General features: G+C 43.1%; 2 protein-coding genes across 6 annotated transcripts in view; both read left to right on the top strand.

Annotated features, from left to right (window-relative positions):
- Window positions 1-11,641, top strand: part of LOC124858135 (NACHT, LRR and PYD domains-containing protein 12-like) — a 106,589-nt gene extending 94,948 nt beyond the window's left edge. For 4 of the 5 annotated variants that reach the window (XM_047349977.1, XM_047349980.1, XM_047349978.1 and 1 more), the window contains 4 exons: window positions 2,718-2,891; window positions 8,858-9,031; window positions 9,681-9,851; window positions 10,860-11,641. In XM_047349977.1, the coding sequence (XP_047205933.1) occupies window positions 2,718-2,891; window positions 8,858-9,031; window positions 9,681-9,851; window positions 10,860-10,875 (535 nt within the window). In that variant the 3' untranslated portion in view covers window positions 10,876-11,641. The remainder of the gene's footprint in view (window positions 1-2,717; window positions 2,892-8,857; window positions 9,032-9,680; window positions 9,852-10,859) is intronic. The other variant, XM_047349979.1, reaches the window with a different exon arrangement.
- Window positions 1-24,083, top strand: part of LOC124857900 (NLR family CARD domain-containing protein 3-like) — a 213,069-nt gene that overhangs the window by 182,646 nt on the left and 6,340 nt on the right. The window lies entirely within an intron of this gene.

Genomic DNA, 24,083 nt, shown 5'->3' with positions numbered 1-24,083 from the left:
GAGGCTACGAGCTCCCGATGCTTCTATTACATCTCTCAGTAACATCTACAGAAAGTGTGGATGATCTGGACTGGAAGGTGGAGGCATTGTTAGGCTTTAGTGTCCCTGCCCATCAGCTACAATGTTAGTAGCTGTATGTTTGGGTTTTCATCCAGAGAATGATTCCCTTGTTCCCAAGTCAGTTTTACATGACATGTTCTCCATGAAATCATGTTTTTATGGCTGTGGAATAATTCAAATAGCTGAATTTATCTGCATTATCATATTTCCCCCAAAATTAATCTTGACTTGTTTGTTTTCTGTGAAACTTAAATAATTTGGCTGCAGAACCTGAGTTTGTATTGATGGAGCTGCTGGTGGAGCTGACAGAGCTTAAGAGCTGAAGTCAGCAGGTCTTTATTGAAGCAGCAGTATGTTGTCATTAATATTAATGAGAGCTCTTTAACTGGTTCTATCGGATTGTTTTAACCTGCATCCTGTTGGCTTCAGCTCACATTTCGTCTCATCTTGTCATCTTCATCCGGGACCGGGCCGCGAGGGCAGCAGATTCAGTAAAGACACCTATATGTCCCTCTCCCCAGACACCTCCTGCAGCTCCTGCAGTCCTGTCAATGAAAATTATGAACAGGACCATTGACAAAGGGCAGCCCGCACGGAGTCCAACATGCACTGGGAACAGGTCTGACTTAGTGCCGGCAATGTGGACCAAACTCCTGCTCCGCTTGTACAGAGACTGGATGGCCTCTAATAAAGGGCCCCTGACTCTGTATTCCTGGTGCACCCCTACAGGGCAGCACGAGGGACACAGTCAAATGCCTTCTCCAGGTCCACAAAACACATGTGGACCGGTTGGGCAAACTCCCATTAACACTTGAGTACCCTGCAGAAGGTGTAGAGCTGGTCCAGTGTTTTGCGGCCAGGACAAAAAAACGCTGCTCCTCCTGATGCCGAGGTTCGACTATCGGCCAGACTCTCCTCTCCAATACCCTGGTGTAGGCCTTACCAGGGAGGCTGAGGAGTGTGATCCCTCTGTAGTTGGAACACACCCTCCAGTCACCCTTCTTATGAAGGGGGACCACCACCCCAGTATGCCAGTCCAGAGGCACTGTCCCCGACTGCCAAGCAATGTTGAAGAGGCATGTCAACCATGACATCCCCACAACATCCAGAGACTTGAGGTACTCAGGGTGGATCTCATCCACCTCTGAAGCCCTGCCACCACGGAGCTTTTTAACCATCTTGGTGACTTCAGCCTGGGCGATGATAGAGGAGTCTAACCCCGAGTCCCCAGCCTCTGTTTCCATCAGGGAATGCGTGACGGCAGGATTGAGGAGATCCTCGAAATACTCCTTCCACCGCCTGATATTGTCCCCTGTCGAGGTCTGCAGCTCCGCACTCACACTTTGAACAGTGCTGGCGAAGCACTGCTTCCCCCTCCTGAGGCGCCGGTTTGCCAGAATTGCTTCGAGGCCAACCGGTAGTCCGTCTCCATGGCCTCACCAAACTCCTCCCAGGCACGGGTTTTTGCCTCTGCCACAGCCTGGGCCGCAGCACGCTTGGCCTCACGGTACCCGCCAGCCACCTCAGGAGTCCCACAAGCCAACCACAGCTGATAGGACTCCTTCTTCAGCTTGACAGCATCCCTTACTGCCACCCGGTGGTGCACACCGGCAGTACTCTATGTCTCCAACATCCCCCGGAATCTGGTCAAAGCTTTCCAGGAGGTGGGAGTTGAATACATCCCTGGCCGAGAGCTCTGCCAGACGTTCCAACCAGACCCTCACTATGCGCTTAGGCCCGCCAAGTTTGTCCTGCTTTCTTCTCTTCCAGCGGATCCAACTCACCACTCGGTGGTGATCAGTGGGATTCAGATCTGGGAGGCCATTCTTCCCGATCACGCCTCTCCAGGTTTCACTGTCGTTTCCTACACAGGGGATTACGTCCCCGAGCAGAATAATGGTGTCCCCGAGAGGGACCGCCAAGAAGCTGGGTGCCCTGCACTACCGCCCGGCCCGTAGGCCGAAACGACAGTCAAAGACCTGTCCCCAACCCGAAGGCACAGGGATGCATACCTCTCATCCACTGGTGTAAACTGCAACACGAGACAGCTGAGCTGGGTGGCAACAACCAAACCCACCGCCACTCCCCGTGGGCCACTCCAGAGTAGAAGACAGTCCAGCCCTTCTCAAGGAGATGGGTTCCAGAGCCCACGCTGTGCGTGGAGGCGAGCGCTTCTATTTCTAGTCGATATCTCTGGACCTCCCGCACAACCTAAGGCTCCTTTCTCCCCAGCGAGGTGACATGCCATGTCCCTACAGCCAGCCGGAGCATCTGGAGATCGGGCTACAGAGGTCTCCACCTTCATCCGCTGCCCAATCCTCTTTGCATTAGTCCCTCGTGGTTCCCCCTGCAGGTGGTTAGCCCACTGGGGGATGGCCTCACATCTCAGGTTCGGGATTGGCCCGGCTAGGTCCCGCGAGGAGCAACCCGGCCACCAGGCACTCTCCGACGAGATTGTATGTTCCTCATGAAGGTGTCTTAAACCGTTCTTTGTCTGACCGTCACCCAGAGACTGTTTGCCATGGGAGACTCTACCAGGGGCATTTAAGCCCCAGACAACTTATCCTCTAGGATCATTCAAGCACTCAAACCCCTCCACCATGTTAAGGTGGCGGTTCAAGGAGGGGTTAAGCTCACATGTTTTATTCTTTATTCAGATTGAGGCTCTGCAGTTTGACAGACATCAGCTGTACTTCTCTGGTGTCAGCTTGGAAGTTCAACCCCTCCCATCTGTCAGAACTGGACCTGAGTCAGAACAACCTGAAAGATGCTGGGGTCAAGGAGCTCTGTGGTTTTCTACAGACTCCTCTCTGCAAACTACAGATATTGAGGTAAGACGCCATGTTTTAGTTTAGTTCTGATATTTCTGATGTGAAAGTTGTGTTGACACTAAACTGCAGACATGTGGCTGATATTATACCGATCCACACTTGCTCTAGTTAAAATTTCTGTCTTTTTCAAACTTCCTCCCATGATTTATTAAATAATAAACACGAAACATGAAACAATGAGTTGAATTTCAATGTGTGGTTGCAGCTATTGTCCAAAACTTCCTAGAATCCAATTAAGTACTGATAATGCAAGAAATTCCCACTCCCAGAAACATTATTTAATAAACTGCCAACCTAGGCAGCGGGGTGGAGCGCAGGAATAATCCCAGAAACACAAACACAATATGTCTCGGTACCAGGTTCTGGTTCTGTGTGTTTCAGCTCTTTAAGTCAGTTTTACATGAAATATTCTCCATGACTTCATGTTTTTATGGCTGTGGAATAATTCATATAGTTGAATTTATCTGCATTAACCTACATTTGTTCATATTTCCTTCTATAATCCTCCTGACTTGTTTGTTATCTGTGACATTTGAATAATTTGGCTGTAGAACTTGAGTTTGTATTGATGGAGCTGCAGGTGGACCTGACAGAGCTGAAGTCAGCTGAAGTCAGCAGGTCTTTATTGAAGCAGCATTGTTGTGATTAATATTGATTATTTTTCGACAGTTTTGATCCTGTGGAGCTTCCCGGGTTATCAAAAATATTAGCTTCATCTAAGCTTCAACTTGTATGTTAGACCCAATCCCAACCAAATTATTTAAGGAAGTGTTTCCTCTGATTACCAGCCCTGTTTTATATATGATTAATCTATCCTTAATAAATGGACCACAGGCTATTAAGATAGCTGTAATTAAATCTTTACTTTTACTTTTACTTAAGAAACCTTCGCTTGATCAAAATGATTTAATCCAATTCAGTTTATTTATGTAGCGCCAATTCACAACACGTGTCGTCTCAAGGCACTTCACAAAAGTCAGGTACATACATTCCAATTAATCCTAATCATTGAACAGTGCAGTCAGATTCAGTTATTTATTCAAATTGGATAAAAAGTTTTTTTTATCTAAGGAAACCCAGCAGATTGCATCGAGTCAGAGATTTGCAGCATTCACTCCCTCTGGATGAGCATGTAGCAACAGTGGACAGTCACTGGCATACTGAGCATGCATGTAGCAACAGTGGAGAGGAAAAACTCCCTTTTAACAGGAAGAAACCTCCAGCAGAACCAGGCTCAGTGTGAGCGGCCATCTGCCACGACCAACTGGGGGTTTGAGAGAACAGAGCAAAGACACAAAGAAAACAAAGAAGCACTGATCTAGGAGTACTTTCTATGGGAAGGAAAAGTAAATGTTAATAGATATAGCTCCTTTAGTCGTTTCACCTAGAAAGAAAGAACAGATAAACTCTGAGCCAGTTTTCAAGGTTACAGTCTGAAAGAGTGCACATATAATTAGTTACAGTAAAAGCTCAGGCAATTGCCATGTCTATGAGAGAGAAAGGGTTAAACACTAAAAGACAGGGCCATGTGGATCATCGGTAGAGGGTGAGCATTAAGTTGTTGCCAGCAGAAGCTTGGACGATGCCCCTCTCCAGAAAGGTGTCACAGGTAGACACAGAGTCAGGCCAGGTGTAGCTTCTAGGAAGAGAATAGAATCAGAATCAGAATCAGCTTTATTTCCAAGTTCGTACATACAAACAAGGAATTTGCCTCCGGTACACTTTGCTCTTTTGTTCTGTTTTTGCATTACAGAATATACAAATTTACAATTTACAATTTACAATGTACAATATACACATATCTAATAAAAAAGGTGCATTTGCAACATCTGTATGCTGTTGTTCTGTACTCTATTGAATGTTCATCAGAGAAACAGCCTGGGGGAGGAAACTGTCTCTGTGGCGGCTGGTTTTAGTAAACAGTGCTCTGTAGCGCCACCTGAAGGTAAAACTCTGAACAGTTTATGTGCAGGGTGTGTGGGGTCGGCAGAGATTTTGGCAGCTCTTTTCTTGACCCTACACCTGTATAAGTCCTGGATGGAGGGAAGGTCAGCTCTGATTATTCTCTCTGCAGTCCTGATTATTCGTTGCATTCTGGACCTGTCCTGTTTTGTGGATGAGCCAAACCATACTGAGATGGATGAAGACAGGACAGACTGAATGATGGCAGTGTAGAAGATGACCAACAGCTCCTGTGGAAGGTTGAACTTCTTGAGTTGCCTCAGGAAGTACAGTCTCTGCTGGGCCTTCTTTCGAACAGTGTCTATGTGTGAAGACCAGCTCAGGTCCTCAGAGATGGTGGTTCCTAAGAACCTGAAGTGATCCACGGCCGATACAGTGTTGTTGAGGATGGTGAGGGGGGTATATGGGGGTGGTGTTCTCCGAAAGTCCACCACCATTTCCACAGTCTTGAGTGGGTTCAGTTCAAGGTAGTTCTGACTGCACCAGTTTACCAGCCGATTCACCTGGTGTCTGTATGCAGACTCATCACCGTCCTGGATCAGTCCAATGACAGTGGTGTCATCTGCAAACTTAAGGAGTTTCACGGACGAGTCCGATGAGGTGCAGTCATTTGTGTACAGAGAGAAGAGGAGTGGGTATAGAACACACCCTGGGGGGCACCAGTACTTATTGATCTGGATCGGGAGAAGATGCTCCCCAGTCTCACCTGCTGCTGTCGGTCTGTCAGGAAGCTGTTGATCCACTGACAGGTGGAGGCTGGGACGTTGAGCTGGGTGAGCTTCTGGTGGAGGATGTCTGGTATGATGGTGTTGAAGGCTGAGCTGAAGTCTACAAACAGCGTACGTCCCTGGGTGGTCGAGGTGTTGCAGGATGAAGTGTAGACCTAAGTTAACAGCATCATCTGCCAACCTGTTTGCTCAGTAAGCAAATTGCAGTGGGTCCAGCAGGGGGCCTGTGATGTCTTTCAGGGGCTTCAACACCAGCCGCTCATGATGTCATGATGGTGGGAATAAAGAGAGAACAAAGTTAAAACCTGAAATAACAGCAAATAATGCAAAATTGGAGAGTAATGTGAGAATGTAGCAAAGATGGTGAAAGTGGTCATCATGTCCTCCAGCAGCCTAACCCTATAGCAGCATAACTACAGAGATAGCTCAGGATAACCTAAGCCACTCTAACTATAAGCTTTATGAAAAAGGAAAGTTTTAAGCCTAGCCTTAAAAGTAGACAGGGTATCTGCCTCACGGACTAAAACTGGGAGCTGGTTCCAAAGGAGAGGAGCCTGATAACTAAAGGATCTGCCTCCCATTCTACTTCTAGAGACTCTAGGAACTACCAGTAAACCTGCAGTCTGAGAACAAAGTGCTCTGTCAGGAACGTATGGAACAATCAGATCTCTGATGGAGCTAGATCATTAAGGGCTTTATATGTGAGGAGGAGAATTTTAAATTCTATTCTGGATTTAACAGGGAACCAAAGAAGGGAAGATAAAATAGAAGAAATATGATCTCTTTTTTAAATTTTCCTCAGAACTCTTGCGGAAGGATTTTGGATCAGCTGAAGGCTTTTAACTGCATTTTGTGGACATCCTGATAGTAAAGAATTACAATAATCCAGCCTTGAAGTAACAAATGCATGGACTAGTTTTTCAGCGTCACTCCTGGATAGGATATTTCTAATTTTGGCAATGTTCTGGAGGTTAAAGAAGGAAATCCTAGAAACCTGTTTAATACGGGATTTAAATGACATTTCCTGGTCAAAAATAACACCAAGGTTTTTTACTTTATTATCGGAGGTCAATTTAATGCCATCCAGGTTAAGTGATTGACTAAGCAGTTTCTTTTTTAAAGACTCCAGTCCAAAGACAACAACTTCTGTCTTGTCTGAATTTAGAAGCTGAAAATTTTAAGTCATCCAAGTTTTTATGTCTTCAAGACATGCTTGTAGTCTATCTAACTGGTTGAGCTCATCAGGATTCATGGATAAGTAAAGCTGAGTATCATCAGCTTGACAGTGAAAATTTATCCTTTGCTGCCTGATAATTTGACCTATTGGACACATATATATAGTAAAGAGAATTGGCCCAAGTACTGAACCTTGTGGTACTCCACAATTAACCCTGGATTTTAAAGATGATTTATCATTTATATGAACAAACTGGAATCTGTCAGACAAATAAGATTTAAACCAGCCTAACGCTTTTCCCCTGATCCCTACATCATATTCCAGCCTTTCTAAGAGAATATTGTGATCGACTGGATCAAATGCAACACTGAGATCTAACAGGACAAGTACAGACACAAGTCCATTATCTGAGGCCATAAGAATATCATTAGTGACTTTCAGCAGAGCTGTTTCAGTGCAATGATGAGCTCTGAAGCCTGACTGATACTCTTTGAACAGGCCATTGCTGTGTAAATGCTCACACATTTGATTAGCAACTATTTTCTCAAGAATTGTAGATAAGAACGGAAGATTGGATATACAGGGATTGGACAATGAAACTGAAACACCTGGTTTTAGACCACAATAATTTATTAGTATGGTGTAGGGCCTCCTTTTGCGGCCAATACAGCGTCAATTCGTCTTGGGAATGACATATACAAGTCCTGCACAGTGGTCAAAGGGATTTTAAGCCATTCTTCTTGCAGGATAGTGGCCAGGTCACTACATGATACTGGTGGAGGAAAACGTTTCCTGACTCGCTCCTCCAAAACACCCCTAAGTGGCTCAATAATATTTAGATCTGGTGACTGTGCAGGCCATGGGAGATGTTCAACTTCACTTTCATGTTCATCAAACCAATCTTTCACCAGTCTTGCTGTGTGTATTGGTGCATTGTCATCCTGATACACGGCACCACCTTCAGGATACAATGTTTGAACCATTGGATGCACATGGTCCTCAAGAATGGTTCGGTAGTCCTTGGCAGTACGCGCCCATCTAGCACAAGTATTGGGCCAAGGAATGCCATGATATGACAGCCCAAACCATCACTGATCCACCCCCATGCTTCACTCTGGGCATGCAACAGTCTGGGTGGTACGCTTCTTTGGGGCTTCTCCACACCGTAACTATCCCGGATGTGGGGAAAACAGTAAACGTGGACTCATCAGAGAACAATACATGTTTCACATTGTCCACAGCCCAAGATTTGCGCTCCTTGCACCATTGAAACCGACGTTTGGGATTGGCATGAGTGACCAAAGCTCATCATAGCACTGAAACAGCTCTGCTGAAAGTCACTAATGATATTCTCCTAGCCTCAAAAAATGGACTTGTGTCTGTACTGGTTCTGTTAGATCTCAGTCACTGACTGGGTTTCCTTAGATACAAAAATCTTGTAACCAACTTGAATAAATAACTGAATCTGACTGCACTGTTCAATGGTTAGGATTAATTGGAATGTTTGTACCTGACTTGAAATTTACATGATTTCACTGAACTGACTTAGCCCATTTTGAAGTTACCCACCTTTCACACAGTGCAACAGAAAACAACTCTCCAATTATTTTTACCTCTGCCTTCCTCCCTCCCTGTTGGATGGAGTAATGGGGAGTTAGGTTTAGCCTAAACCGGATCAGTTATGGTTGAGGTGCAAACACACCCTCCATTTCTGCTACCTGTGCAACACCTTCTCTTTTCCAATGATTATAATCAGTCTGATGGAAATACCTACCCCCAATCCTTGTGGTTCTTAGTATAACAATGGCCACCAGTAGGCTCTAAATGGACAAACTTTATCAGTTTATTATTTTACTTAGTACCCCTACACATAGACCATTCTTAAATGTCCAAACTCTAACACTCAGTAGTTTATTCTAACCTCCCCCAAAATCTCGTAACCATTCCAAACCCTTTGTGAAGTGCCTTGAGATGACATGTGTTGTAAATAAAACTGAATTGAACTAAATTGAATTAATGAGAGCTCCTAACCGGTTCTGTTGGACGGTTTTAACCTGCATCCTGTTGGCTCCAGCTCAAATGTTTTATTGTTTATTCAGATGGAGGAGCTGCAGATTGTCAGAGATCAGCTGTACTTCTCTGGTGTCAGCTCTGAAGTCCAACCCGTCCCAACTGACAGAACTGGACCTGAGCTACAACAACCTGAAAGATTCTGGAGTGAAGGAGCTCTGTGATTTTCTACAGACTCCTCTCTGCAAACTACAGAGATTGAAGTAAGAAACCATGTATTAGTTTAGTTCTGATATTTCTGATGTGAAAGTTGTGTTGACACTAAACTGCAGACATATGGCTGATATTATACTGATCCACACTGAGGATCTTCATGGTAAAGTCTGGTTTCTTCTCAAAAAGTTTGGTCTAGTTAAAGTTTCTATCTTCTTCAAACTTCCTTCTGTGATTTATTAAATAATAAACAGAAAACATGAAGCTCTGGAATGATTTTACTGACTAAAATACTCAAACACAACATGTCTCATTACCAGGTTCTGGTTCTGTGTGTTTCAGCTCTTCAAGTCAGTTTTCCATGAAATATTCTCCATGACATCATGTTTGTATGGCTGTGGAATAATTCAAATAGTTGAATTGATCTGCATTAATCTACATTTGTTCATATTTCCTCCAAAATTCCTCCTGACTTGTTTGTTTTCTGTGAAACTTGAATAATTTGGCTGCAGAACCTGAGTTTGTATTGATGGAGCTGCTGGTGGAGCTGACAGAGTTTAAGAGCTGAAGTCAGCAGGTCTTTATTGAAGCAGCAGCATGTTGTCATTAATATTAATGAGAGCTCTTTAACTGGTTCTGTTGGACTGTTTTAACCTGCATCCTGTTGGCTTCGGCTCACATGTTTTATTCTTTATCCAGATTGGAGCGCTGCCATTTGTCAAAGATCAGCTGTGCTTCTCTGGTCTCAGCTCTGAAGTCCAACCCGTCCCATCTGACAGAACTGGACCTGGGCTTCAACAACCTGAATGAGTCAGATGTTCAGCAGCTGGAGGATTTTGTAAAGAGTTCAGACTACAAACTGAATGATGTGTAAGTAGATGTTTGGAGTGAGTCCAGCTGCTGTCAGCAGTACTGTTCTGAACCCAGTTAGCATCAAAGCACAGATGCAGTGTTTCCAGTAAAGCTGCAGCTTCTCAGTGGGAGGAGAATGGTGGCAGGCTTCCTGATTGGACACAGAGACAACAATCAGCCAATCAGATGAGCCAGAAGCTTGTTGTGGTCCTGTGTTTGTGTTGATGTGAAGATGACTGTTGCTGTTGTGTTCATGTCTACAGGAAATAAAGCTGGATTCCAGCTGACAGCTTCCAACATGTATAGAGACAGTGGTCCTCATTCATCAGACTGTGGTAACATCAGATCTGATCTCAGACTGTTTGTTCTCTCATTTCAACAGAAAACAACTGATCAGGTTCATCTTTGTCACAGCTCTGAGATCAGTCTGACTGCAGCCTGGAAACCACTGGCTCTTATTTCACGAACCATCATTACATTTAGTGACCATGTGGTCTTTATACAGAGTAGAAGCTCTGCTGAAGTCCACTCATCACATCTGGACATGTCATTAGCTTCATCCAGATGTGTTCAGGGACAGCCTCCATGTTTGTTTGTCAGCTGATGTTTCAGAAACAGATGAGATGTTCATCAACAGCCAGAGTTTGTGTGTTTAAATGGAGCAGCAGTTGACATGTAGCAGCAGTAAATCATCACTACAGTGTTGGTGCAGAAATGAAGCCTTCATGACTCTCAGCAGTTGGTTTCCACTGTGGACTGGAGTGAAACCTGCAGAAGAAACAGACTTGATGCTGAAAGTGTGTGCAGGTGTTTGAGCTTGGAGCTCAGTGTGTTCACTCCAACACGTTAACATGAGAGCTGAAAGGAAGCTTGCTACGCTCCACAGCTGCTCCACAGCTGCTCTGAACAGGACTGAAGTCCCTGCTGCTCTTTATACTGGATGTGCTGCATCACTGACTGACAGCTGATGGAGAGAGGCTGGAAACACTCATTGATCTCCTCTGTTGCTCCTTCTTCTCTCTGCAGGTGGAGGGCAGATTGATGATCTTTGTAAAGGAGAGAAGCTGAGCTGTGTCCTGATGATCCACAGAGGTTGAAGCTGCAGCAGTTTGAGTTTAAAGAGACTCTGTGTTATGATTTGGGGTTGATGGTTTTTGGTTTCTGGTTTTTCTTATGTTTTTCACAGTTAAGGTTTTGACTCGTTCTTTTGTTATTATTCTTCTTAGATTTTGAATCATGCTTCTGTTATTTTCCTGGCCATGCTTTAGGTTTGTCGTCTTGTCCATGTTCTGTCAATTAAGTTTATTCGGTTCACCTGTCCAAGTTAATCTGTCTTTTTGCTCCACCTGGTTTTCACTCCATATATACACTCCTGTTAAGTTGTTCATCACGGAAACATTTCTTATGCTCATGTCTTGTTTTCATGCCTGTCTTGCCTGCCCGTTTGTTTTGTTCCTGCCTCCTGTAGTGAGTGAGTTTTTTGTTATTAAATCTTTTGCACTTACCGTCATGCTGCCTTCTGATCTGCATTCTGGGGTCCTATATCTCACAAACCGTAACACTCTGACTGGATCATGATGATGAACTCTGACTTTAGAGATTTTTATCCTGTTTATTTTCTCATTTAGTGTATGATATTGTTTGTCTCTCTGGACCAATGAAGATGAAATGAAAACGAAGCTGCATTTAGTGGCTCCATGTAGTTTTGATCTGAAATTAATTAAACTATAAAGTTGATTTTTTTTCTCACTGATTCATTTTTTAAGCCTGAAACCAAGAAACATGAAATAAAGCTAAATTCAGACGTTTTTAGGCTGCATGTTTGCCTCATTGTTTTGCAGATTTTTTTTATGGTGGCCGAGACATGCAAACCAACATTACAAAATCTGAAACACTTTTACAAAGCTTGAGAAAAATTAACATTTCCAAAAAAAACTTAAACAACACGTGAAACACTTATAAGTCGAAACACATTTACAAATGAGAAAATCAATTGGAAAGGGAATGTACAAACTCCAAGGCTGACCAGGATGTGATAACAAGAGTGCTCACGGTGACCCAAGATGGATGAATTTCAAAATTAAAGCCTGTCAGTGTTAAGCTCGAGGTGGTTGATGTCAATATCTCTAGAGCTACTTGGTAGATTTATATGCAACTCCCTTAAAGTAATCACTGGCCGTACATTAATATGTCATAAACTTCTGCATTCACCACAATCAGGATGGGTACCAGAGCAAACCATAAAATCGCAAATACCTCTTCAGTTTTTCAGATACAGGACTGCAATAGGTGTGGCTGTTGCAGATTGTCATTCGAAAACATATTTTAAGTGCTAAGAGATAAAAAATGTTCGTACTATAAAACTTGATATGAATATGTTCTGAAATTTGGTAAACGATATATGGAAAATGTATAACAATGACAGGCTTTAATGTTGAAATTCCACATCAGATCTTGATGAAAGTTGACGAGTGGAATCTGGAAATGCTCTTGTTATAAATATGAATCTGAGAATATTATTTAATATTTAATATTAATATTTTAATATTAATATTTTAATATTTTATCAAATAATATTTCGGTCTGTTAAGGATTGTCTTGTGAATACCAGCCCCATTAAGGCGATGATATTAGGACAGAATAGAAAGGTGTGAGACGAGCTCTGACATTTTTGAACAGCATAAACTCTGCACATATATGGAATGAATTCACACAATTTCTTAAAATACAAGAATTTATTAACAAAAATAAGTCAACTCAAAGTCAAACATATTTCAATCGACAAACTCTTTACTTTGCTAAAACAATCCAACTAAACTACCAAGCAGAATTAAAGAATAACGAAGACTAATGGACTATGTACAATATAAACAAGTTGATCAAAGATGATTGAAAATTATGACCAAAAGAGTGATGCAACATTACCATGCAATGTTTATGTTTGAGAACCAAGGATTATCTTGAAGAATCTGGAAGTGAAGTTAAGTTAGTCTTGGAACCAACTTAGAAAATAATCAGCAAACGTTTAGACAACCCTTCACAATGCAAGATCAGATTAAATATTATTTTAATAAAATAATGTTTTAAATAATGATCTGCTGAATAAAACCAACCTCCTGGATGACTAATTCTCAACGGTGTCTCATTAACTGCCTTTATTTATTGAAATAATATTTGAAGAAATATTATTGAGTATTTTGGAAAAGAGCCAAATCTTTCTGGAGAAATGGGGCTTAATGGTGTTTACTTAGGTATCAAATCTAGTAAATGATGTTCAGGGACTATTATTCACTAGCTTGAAAACCAACAACCTTTCTGTTTAATAGTCTTTAGTAGCAAGCACGTGTCCTTACCGGCTAGCCGTTGGGCTAACAAAGAAGCGGATAGCTTAGCACCAGAACCAACACATACCTTTAAAATACCAGGGTTAATAAAAGGGTTAAAATGCATAAGCGCGGACGGCGCATTATGAGCAATGTTCTGTTTAAAACCACCCTTTAAATAAAGTTTATCTTAGCTTTAAAACATACAAAGAACACAGAACCAGCGTGTGCCGTAGCTAGCCCACTAGCACTAAAGATAGCCAGGTTCCACACAACAAAACTTCATAACATCAAAACGTTTAGATCATTTCATCCTAAACCTATCTGTTAATCTGCCCAAACCTAACCTCTGACCATGTTGAGGGAATGTTGTCCAAGGGCGAAGTTTGAAGAAGGTATCCAGTCAACAAGCGGTTGGCTCGGTAGCTAACCTCTGCGTTCGCTCTGTGAACAAAAGAGTTAGCTCCGGAGAGCTCGCGGCTCGGCCTGTCCGCTGCCCAGCTGTTCGTTACCGTAACACGGTTGTGCAGGCCGTAGTAACTTCCTTCAGACTCGGCTTGTAGAAACAGCTTCTCTGCCGGGGATCTCTCTCTGCGACACAGTTTTGCTTCTGTGGGGCTTCGGAGAGAAAGGTAAGCAATTCTTACACCTTCATTTCCCCGTTCATGAATGAAAATACCGGATACACAGACAGTATTTCATTCTACTTAACTTTGCATATGATCGATGATCGTATGGCTTTGGATCCAGTTGAATTTATGTCTTTTTGCCAGCAAAAGACATCAGCGCGATTTCCTCTCCTATCCGGTCCCTCTGCAAGGCCGCGTGGAAGAGGGCGACTTGTGGAAAGGTGGGGGCTTATATGCGGGCAGTGTCATCGTGGGAGGTCCTCTGCTACACCCCTTCCCCCTTCGGAGTTGTGCTTTTATTTGGGTAATGGCGCCACAGGAAGTCCGCAGTTATCCCCTTTTCTGGCTGTGCCGGAAGAAGGTTAATGCACTTTATTTTGAAAAGTTCCAGAAAAGTATGTACCGGAGTTTTGGTGTTGAAATCCATGGCTGTATGGTCCCAACACTCTCTTGTCATCCTGAATTGAAAGTAATCACTGGAAACAACTGGTTTTGTTGCAATAATCACAGAAATATAGGGGAAATTAAATGTAAAATGTCTTATTTTTAAGGCCTTTTAATTTGTTTATCCCACATCAGATGTTGCTGACATTTGATGAGTGACATCTGAAGGTGTTCTACTGTCTTCCTGGGATGAGACTGGTCACTGCAACAATTTGGTTTTTATAAGTGTGGAGGCTTAGTGAATATAAATGGAGCACCAGTTCCGAAGAGGAGGGTGGCTTGACAGGAGTAAAACATCTGCAGCCACAGTGGCAGCTACTTAGAGGCTTTTACAGCTGGCCTGGACCCTCTTATCACCCTCTTGCATCCTGTGGCACCCTCCTGGCCAGGGACTCTACAGAGTAAGGTAGGCCCATTCTATGGGTTCTAAATTGGATGTTGTTCGGTTCCTCGGTGGCCGTCTATCCACATTCGCGCCCATTACTGTATCAAAATCTCCTCCACATATTATTTTAGCTGAAGAAAATAAGGATTATAAAGACTGGTCCTGTTTTCTATAGTTGAAAATGATTCAATATTTTGTTTTTGGTCTTTGAAGCCGTAAATGTTTATTATTATAAATTGCATTTGATCAATATCACCCACTAAAATAATCCATCTACCACAAGTGTCTGTAAATTGCTGTATAACACACCCTTTGAATTTTCCTTGTAGAACAGCGACCCCTGCTGACCTGTTGCTGCAAAAAGAAAACCACATTTGTTTTCCCCACTGATTTTTCCAGAATATTGCATCTGTTTCTGTGGTTTGTGTTTCTTGGATCAAATTAAAATCCGCCCCCCTATTCAGACCAAAAAGAAACAAAGCTTTCTGCTTGACATTATTTCTGATACCTCTGGCATTAATAGACAGAATAGAAATGGACATTAGTTCATGCAGAACTCCAACTAAAACAGCTTAAACTTAGTAAAAGTTGCTGTACCGAACTGTAATGTATGAAAGTGCTGAATCAAACAAGTATTCAACACCATAATGTTATTTTAAGCATAACGTAACTGACAACGTTATATCAATAGAACTGTAGTGTTAACACTATAAGGGTTTATACTCTGATTTCTTTCCCGTTAACATAGGCTCTATTACCAACATAATAAGCCTTTTCTCCTCTTTTCCGAGCTTCTTCTATTGCTGGCCACAGTTTGCTGCGTGCCTCTCTGTTTGCTGCCGTCAGATCTTACTTGAAGCGGAGCCGGTTGTTCTTCAGGTAGTCACACTTTTTGGTTCCCTTCCATAAGGCATCTTGTGCGCTTCTGGATGTAAATCTGATGATCACTGGCCTGTGTGTGTTAGGGCTTCCATCCTGAGGCTTTCCAATTCGGTGGATCACATCTATTGCAGACATGACTGCCTCCATCTCATCCAGCGCCTAACGGCAGATTTCTTCAACGCGCGTTTTAATGTTGTCCTCAACTTTTTCGGTGACATGTGAAGCCCAAGATTCAGCCTCCTGCTGTAGAGGTATGCTTCATTCATTTTCATTTCGAGATCCTCAACTTATTTTTAAGGGTTGAGCATTGATCCTTCAGAGCTGCGCTTTGGTGCTTCAAGTCCACTACTTCTTTATGGCAGAACTCCAAAGACTTCTTCAGTCCTTCATTTTGAATTGTAATGAAATGTACGGCTTCATCAGTTCGATCAGCTCTCTCGTTTATCTTATTGGTAACAGCCGAGATGATAGCCTCTTGTAGTTCTTTGAGAGTTGGTTCTTTGTCTTCATTTGTTTACCTGTTTTTTTCACCTCTTGCCTTTGTAGCTTGGTGCTTCATCGGCGAGCTTGGGGAAGATGTACATTTATCTGCTTCTTTAAAGGGACATGCATATGAATGAAACTTTTCAATAGATCTTTTGTCTTTGACGTTATTGATTTCCATTTTTCCTTTTGCTAGGGAAGACTTCACTCCTATGTTTGTAGACGGCATTGTTAGCAATGTAGTTAGAGGCTAATTAGTTAGCTAGTTTCTCATTGACTGTACCTTGTCATTAGAAGTTTCAGATTTATCCGAAATAGTCTTCAGAGTGTTTCGGTTGGTAAATCACTGGTTTTCAGATCCTGACATTAGGTCTTCTTTCAGAAGTACTTATGAAGCACAAATGGCTCCAGTATTGAAGTTCAACTGCCATCTTGCGCCACTTCACCATTCCTTTTCGAGTTGTCACTGCCCCAATTTGAGCTTGAAGTCTCTCAAATTCTTGCTTTCTCTTCAAACGACTGACAAAACTGTTCTTCCTACAGTACGGTTCTGGTTCTGTTGGATCTGTGGCTAATCATGCAGCTCAGCTCTGCTGAGGTCAGAACATAGATTTTAATCATGTTCAGGGACTGTGGAGGTAAAACCTTCACCCTGCAGCTCCTCATGAAGTGCACTATGGAAGTTGAAGAAGGAAAAGAGATTTTCTGTTTCATCATAAATTCAAACATGAATCTTTAACTTTTTTCACGTTTCCTGTCCTCACATTTTAGGCATACCATAACTAGAAGCTGGACTCTGCAGAAACAAAGACCCGGTCCGATACTTCATTAGAATCTGCCAGGTGTTCCAGTAAAACAACACTCCAGTGATTAAACTCCTTCCCCAGAAACGTTCTGTACTCTGCAGTATCTTTTTGTCATCAGACACCGATGTTTTGTCTCAACTGGAGGTTCTTCAGGCGAGCGGCTCCAACTTGAGGGTTACGTTTTTTCAGTGAAAAATGGAAAAACTGCAAAGTTTTAATATTAAATTATGAAGTTTGTTATTTTTGGTTTGCTTGGTTTTTCTGGTGCTTACTTCTGGTGCTTCTGGTACTTCTGGTGCTTAAGTTTTATCTGATGTTCAAATAAAAAACAGCTTTAGTTTGTTTGAAGCTAATATGGGTTCTAATAACTTAAGAACTCAACTCTGTCTGGACTCTGTAAGGATTAACCTGTTAAGCCCTAAGGGGTTTTAGAGCAATTTCCACCTGAAATTAATTCAATTTTCAATTCAGTTTATTTATATAGCGCCAATTCACAACACATGTTGTCTCAAGGCACTTCACAAAGTCAGGTACATACATTCCAATTAATCCTAATCATTGAACAGTGCAGTCAGATTCAGTTATTTATTCAAATTGGATAAAAAGTTTTTCTATCTAAGGAAACCCAGCAGATTGCATCCAGTCAGTGACTTGCAGCATTCACTCCTCCCGGATGAGCATGTAGAGACAGTGGACAGTCACTGGCGTTGACTTTGCAGCAATCCCTCATACTGAGGGAAATTACATACTTTAAATAAATCAAGTATGGCTTCATAGGTATGATGCCTTCTTGCAAACTTACCTGTGTAAAGGTAAGACATAAAATAATATTTTTCTAGTGGAACCACCATTGTAACTGTTACTATGTCTGATTTATTTGTGATTAAACAAAGAAAAAAGGAAAGTTTTTGAGCCTCGCCAAAAGTTTTTTCTAAATTAACATTGCAAAACACTATGGAAAGCCTTTGGAATTCCTAGGAGAACCCACAGGTTGCATTCATCCACATATTCACTATAACTGCAGCAAATGTGGACTGAATAAAGGACTGCAAGCTAACGGAGTAGCGCGCAGGCTAGCAGCCGGCGGACAGCAACCAGCAGACTGTAATGTGCAAGAAAATTACATCACCGGAGAAGGGCGAAGAAGCTTGTGCCATCAGGAACTGAATTTGAATTGCTCAGACTGAATCTGTATTTGTACTCGTACTCGTACTCGTCGTCTTCCGCTTATCCAGGACCGGGTCGCGGGGGCAGCAGACTCAGCAGAGACGCCCAGACATCCCTCTCCCCAGACACCTCCTCCAGCTCCTCCGGGTGGAGCCCAAGGCGTTCCCAGGCCAGCCGAGAGACATAGTCCTTCCAGCGTGTCCTGGGCCGTCCCCTGGGCCTCCTCCCGGTGGGACGTGCCTGGAACACCTCCCGAGGAAGGCGTCCAGGAGGCATCCGGTATAGATGCCCGAGCCACCTCAACTGGCTCCTCTCGATGTGGAGGAGCAGCGGCTCTGCTCCGAGCCCCTCACCCTATCTCTAAGGGAGTGCCCGGCCACCCTATGGAGGAAGCTCATTTCAGCCGCTTGTATCCGGGATCTCGTTCTTTCGGTCATGACCCAAAGTTCATGGCCATAGGTGAGGGTAGGAACGTAGACCGACCGGTAAATTGAGAGCTTTGCTTTTTGGCTCAGCTCTCTCTTCACCACAACGGACCGGCACAGCGCCCCCATTACTGTGGCAGCCGCACCGATCCATCTGTCGATCTCCCGCTCCATTCTTCCCTCACTCGCGAACAAGACCCCGAGATACTTAAACTCCTCCACTTGAGGCAGGAACTCCCCTCCATCCTGAAGAGGACAAGCCACCCTTTTCCGGTCGAGTACCATGGCCTCGGACTTGGAGGAGCTGATTTTCATCCCAGCCGCTTCACACTCGGCTGCGAACCGCCCCAACGCAGGCTGTAGGTCTTGGCTACAGGGGGCCAGCAGGATCACGTCATCTGCAAAAAGAAGAGACACAATCCACTGGTCCCCAAACCAGACCCCCTCCGGCCCTTGGCTGCGTCTAGAAATCCTGTCCATAAAAGTTATGATCAGGACCGGTGACAAAGGGCAGCCCTGCCGGAGTCCAACATGCACCGGGAACAGGTCCGACTTAGTGCCGGCAATGCGGACCAAACTCCTGCTCCGCTCGTACAGGGACCGGATGGCCCCTAATAAAGGGCCCCCGATTCCATACTCCTGGAGCACCCCCCACAGGGCATCATGAGGGACACAGTCGAATGCCTTCTCCAGGTCCACAAAACACATGTGAACCGGTTGGGCAAACTCCCATGAACCCTCGAGCACCCTGTAGAGGGTATAGAGCTGGTCCAGTGTTTCACGGCCGGAACGAAAACCACACTGCTCCTCCTGAAGCCGAGGTTCGACTATCGGTCGGACTCTCCTCTCCAATACCCTGGCGTAGGCCTTACCAGGGAGGCTGAGGAGTGTGATCCCCCTGTAGTTGGAACACACCCTCCGGTCACCGTTCTTATGGAGGGGGACCACCACCCCAGTCTGCCAATCCAAAGGCACTGTCCCCGTCCGCCACGCAATGTTGAAGAGGCGTGTCAACCATGACAGCCCCACAACATCCAAAGACTTGAGGTAGTCAGGGCGGATCTCATCCAACCCCGAAGCCTTGCCACCGCGGAGCTTTTCAACCACCTCGGTGACTTCAGCCTGGGTGATGAAAGATGGCGGGATCCTGCCATCCTGCCATCTGTATTTGTGTAATTTGTAATTAAATGCATTGGTTTGAAAATGAATTTCATTAAACTGAAACTAAATATAATGGTTTAAAACTGAATTTGTTTGCTTTGAAAATTGCTTTGCTTTGTATTGAAAATTCAGTTTGATTACTTTCACTTTCAGGTCTGAAATTCAATTTCAGTTCAAAAATCTTTGGTGTCACACATCCGGGTTCTTGAGGCCGAGATTAATCAAACACTGACTTACTGATTCACGGATGTCATTCACTATTGCTGTGCCCAAATTCAGGACTGCATCATTTTGAAAGACGCATTTGCGGGCCGATAACGTCCTGGATGAGGCGACAAATGTTGTCCAATCTCCAAGGTTCCAACAAATGCGTCCCTCTTATCCCCAGATTTGAAGGATGGGTCCTGTGTATCCTACGTGTCCCACCCAATCCCATGATTCATTGCGGGTCGAAGTAGATTGTTCAAACGGAAGTAGCAAAGGCCGGAGGAGAAAGAAAAGTTGTGAATAAAATTGGGTTCATTGTGCATTCTGTGAAACAACTGAACTTTTACAATGTTTTTAGACAAGAATGTAGTTCTGTAAACCTAAAATATGTGATCAGTTTATCAAAATATCGCTTAATTGCACCAATGCGCCGATGTGTTCGTCCGCTGCCCCAGCAGCTGCTCGCCTCGCCAGCTGTCAGCTGACTGGGTGGTTGAGGTGCCTAAATCCCGAGAGAACAGCTGTCTCCCGGCACATTGTTTTCAAAATCCTGCTGGGTTTCCCCAATGGGTGGAAGTTAAACAGATATAATTGGGAAGACAATATAAATTAATATATATTATAAAGAAAAACTGTGGCAACACAGTTTATAAAATATTTACATTAACTTAAAATGTTAACTTAAATTTTCCGGAGATAAATTATATATTTTGTATTCTGGTACTTTGTGACGATCTGTACGTGTTTGGGTTTTGGGATTTTTTTTTTTTGTGGGCAATCATTTTTTTGCATCATTATGTTCTTTAGGTCTTGCTTGCTTTTGTTATGTCCGCATGCTTATCTAATGTTAGGACTTCTCCTTATTTGTTTGTCCTGTTGTGTTTGCTTCCTTCTGGTGTTCTTTGTAGATTCAGAGGTTATTCCTGTTTTTTCTGTTAAATATTTTCCAAGGCCTTCTTGTTCAGCCCTGTTATGGAAAAAAATGTATTTACCAAAGGAAGAGATCGATAATTGTCACCCAATTAACCTTGACAAGGGAGAACAGTTTTACAGCATCGTCTGAGGAACATGTGTTTAGGAGCCCTGCCAAACTGTTCAGACTAGACAAAGTAACAAAACTCTATTATAACAGCTTCAAGGTAATTCCAATGAAAACAGGGCTTCTTTAGGAGGGACAGAGGTAAGACCCGTTGTAATTCTTCCCCAGACATGTTGACAGAACTTGAATGACAGAGTGGCCTCCTCTCAGACTACACAGAACCAGCTGCCCTGAACCCTGACATGAATTAGTGCTGCAGCAGGAGGAACAGAGAGGCGAAGTGACTACTTTTATCAGGTGATGCAGAGTATCAGGTCATAAACCAGGCAGCTCCTTTCATGTTTATTAGTTTTACTACTCTCTGCCACAGCCATTATGCAATCAGTTCATCCAGCCCACCTGTATCTGCTCATCAAGTGTCATTCCACTCATCTGTTTCCCCACCTATTTATGCCCTCAGGTTTTGTGTTTATTTTGTTAAATTTTCAACTCACCGTGCTGCTCCTGCCTGCCGGTCTGCATTTGGGTCCAATACCAAGAACCATCATTACATACTTGCAGTTATTCTCCGCATATACTAAACACTTTATATCCACTTTCAGCTGCCACAAACAGATAACAGGAAGTGGAAAATGACCGGCCGAGGTAACGCAGCGGTTAGAAGGAAAACCCACTCCAACCATCCACTGAGCCTGTAGCCACCACAGCCTGTCAGCATGGCTATGCTGCCACGAAAACTCCTGTAAAGACCCAGGAAAGTGAAATTACTCAGGTAAAATTGTGTTGAAACGCACTGAGAGGTTTTAAAATCCCCGGTTATGGCTGAAGGTCCCTGCAATGGTGTCTGTATGTGTGTGTGTGTTCATGAATATCCTGTGATTTTCTTCTTGCTCAGGAATCTTTTGCAGGTGTTTAGAGTTAACTCGTTGATTCAGATGATTAGGTTCATAGCTCGTTTAGAGACCCTTTTAATGATATGCTAATTTTGTGAGATAGGAATTTTGGGTTTTCATGAGCTGTATGCCAAAATCATCCGTATTAAGACAATAAAAGACCTGAAATATTTCAGTTAGTGTGCAATGAATCTAAAATATATGAATGTTAAATTTTCATCATGACATTATGGAAAATAATAAACTTTATCACAATATGCTAATATTTTGAGAAGGACCTGTATTCTGACAGGCTTAGGCTGCATCTACTTTCTTACTGTTCCTTTAAACTCTCTTCCTTGATCATGCTGCAGAACTCAAGCTGGGCCATGTTGATTTTAGATGTCATGAAGATACTTTGCAATCTCTGTGCTCTTCTTACTCTTTAATAGTGCCAGCCATGTATAGTGACTGAAGATAAAGTACAGTATGTATCGATATAATTGATTGTCCTGTACATCTTTAGCCTTAATAGGATTTGGATGGGTTTTATTTCCAAATCAGGCCTTGTGGAATGGATACCTTTTAGATTCAGTTTATTTATATAGCACCATTCACAACACATGTCGTCTCAAGGCACTTCACAAAGTCAGGTACATACATTTCAATTAATCCTAATCATTGAACAGTGCAGTCAAATTCAGTTACTTATTCAAATTGGATAAAACGTTTTTCTGTCTGAGGAAACTCAGCAGATTGCATCCAGTCAGTGACTTGCAGCATTCACTCCTCCCAGATGAGCATGTAGAGACAGTGGAGAGGAAAAACTCCTTTTTAACAGGACGAAACCTCCAGCAGAACCAGAACCAGGCTCAGTGTGAGCAGCCATCTGCCACGACCGACTGGGGGTTTGAGAGAACAGAGCAGAGACACAGAGAACAAAGAAGCACTGATCCAGGAGTACTTTCTATGGGAAGTAAAAGTAAATGTTAATGGATGTTGCTCCTTTAGTCGTTTCATCTAGAAAGAAAGAACAGATAAACTCTGATCCAGTTTTCAAGTCTAGAGTCTGAAAGAGAGAACATAGAGTTAGTTACAGTAAAAGCTCAGTCAATAGCCATGTCTAGGAGAGAGAGAAAGGGTTAAACACTTAAAGACAGGGCCATGTGGATCATGTGTAGAAGGTGAGCATTAAGTTGTTGCCAGCACAAGCTTGGAGAATGCCCCTCTCCAGAAAGGTGTCATTTGTAGACAGAGTCAGGCCAGGTGTAGCTTCTAGGAAGAGAATAGAGAGAACAAGGTTAAAACCTGAAATAACAGCAAATAATGCAAAATTGGAGAGTAGTGTGAGAATGTAGCGAAGAGGGTGAAAGTAGTCATTATGTCCTCAAGCAGCCTAAGCCTATAGCAGCATAACTACAGAGATAGTTTCAGTTTATTTATTTACAACTATGTCGTCTCAAGGCACCCCACAAAAGGGTCCGGAACAGCGTGTGTCCAGGAGTCTTTGAATCTTCCTTTCACTAATTCCAGAGTACTGGTAATTTACCTGCTTATTCAGCTTTCTTGCACCAGACCCCTTAGTTTGATCCAGGCCTTCTTTCACAACACCAGCCACTTTTGACATGATGGCAACTGGCTTCCTGGCACACAATTCTTCTGCATCCTGACTTAGAGAATAAATATGTCTATTTCTCCACAACCTCACTAATACATTTTTTTGCACTCTGGTAAGTTCATTGACAAACTTTGAACTCCCCCCTTAGTTTTCAGAGTATTACATTGTAGGTTTCTTCAGTCATTGCCTGGTGCTTTCTGTGTCCCATACATAAGACCCAAAAGGTACAGGTCACTACAGGCATATTACTGAATGTATGTCTGACAAAATTCTAAAAATATCTATATTATACTTTAAATATCATATATATTGTGTGATTATAAAGAAAAACATTGCAATTAATTTTTGTAAAAGTATTTTGAAGATTATATTCCAGATAATTTACCATTTTATTCACACTAAATATCACAACTGAAAAAAAGTCAGTGACAATCATGTGATCACATTCTGTCCTTGATAACATTGGCACTAGGTTTCATGACTTTCAGCTTTTCTACATTTTATTTACAATACTAGACCTTGGGGGACCTGCGGAAGCAGTGGACTGAGTCTGGAGTAGAAACATCCAGAGCCACCGTGCACAGGCGTGTGCAGGAAATGGGCTACAGGTGCCGCATTCCCCAGGTCAAGCCACTTTTGAACCAGAAACAGCAACAGAAGCGCCTGACCTGGGCTACAGAGAAGCAGCACTGGACTGTTGCTCAGTGGTCCAAAGTACTTTTTTCGGATGAAAGCAAATTCTGCATGTCATTCGGAAATCAAGGTGCCAGAGTCTGGAGGAAGACTGGGGAGAAGGAAATGCCAAAATG

The sequence above is a fragment of the Girardinichthys multiradiatus genome, chromosome 21 (genome assembly GCF_021462225.1).
Source record: "Girardinichthys multiradiatus isolate DD_20200921_A chromosome 21, DD_fGirMul_XY1, whole genome shotgun sequence".
In the NCBI taxonomy this organism is placed as follows: domain Eukaryota; kingdom Metazoa; phylum Chordata; class Actinopteri; order Cyprinodontiformes; family Goodeidae; genus Girardinichthys; species Girardinichthys multiradiatus.
The sequence above is the reverse complement of the archived record's forward strand: the minus strand, read 5'-3'. Positions and strand labels throughout refer to the sequence as shown.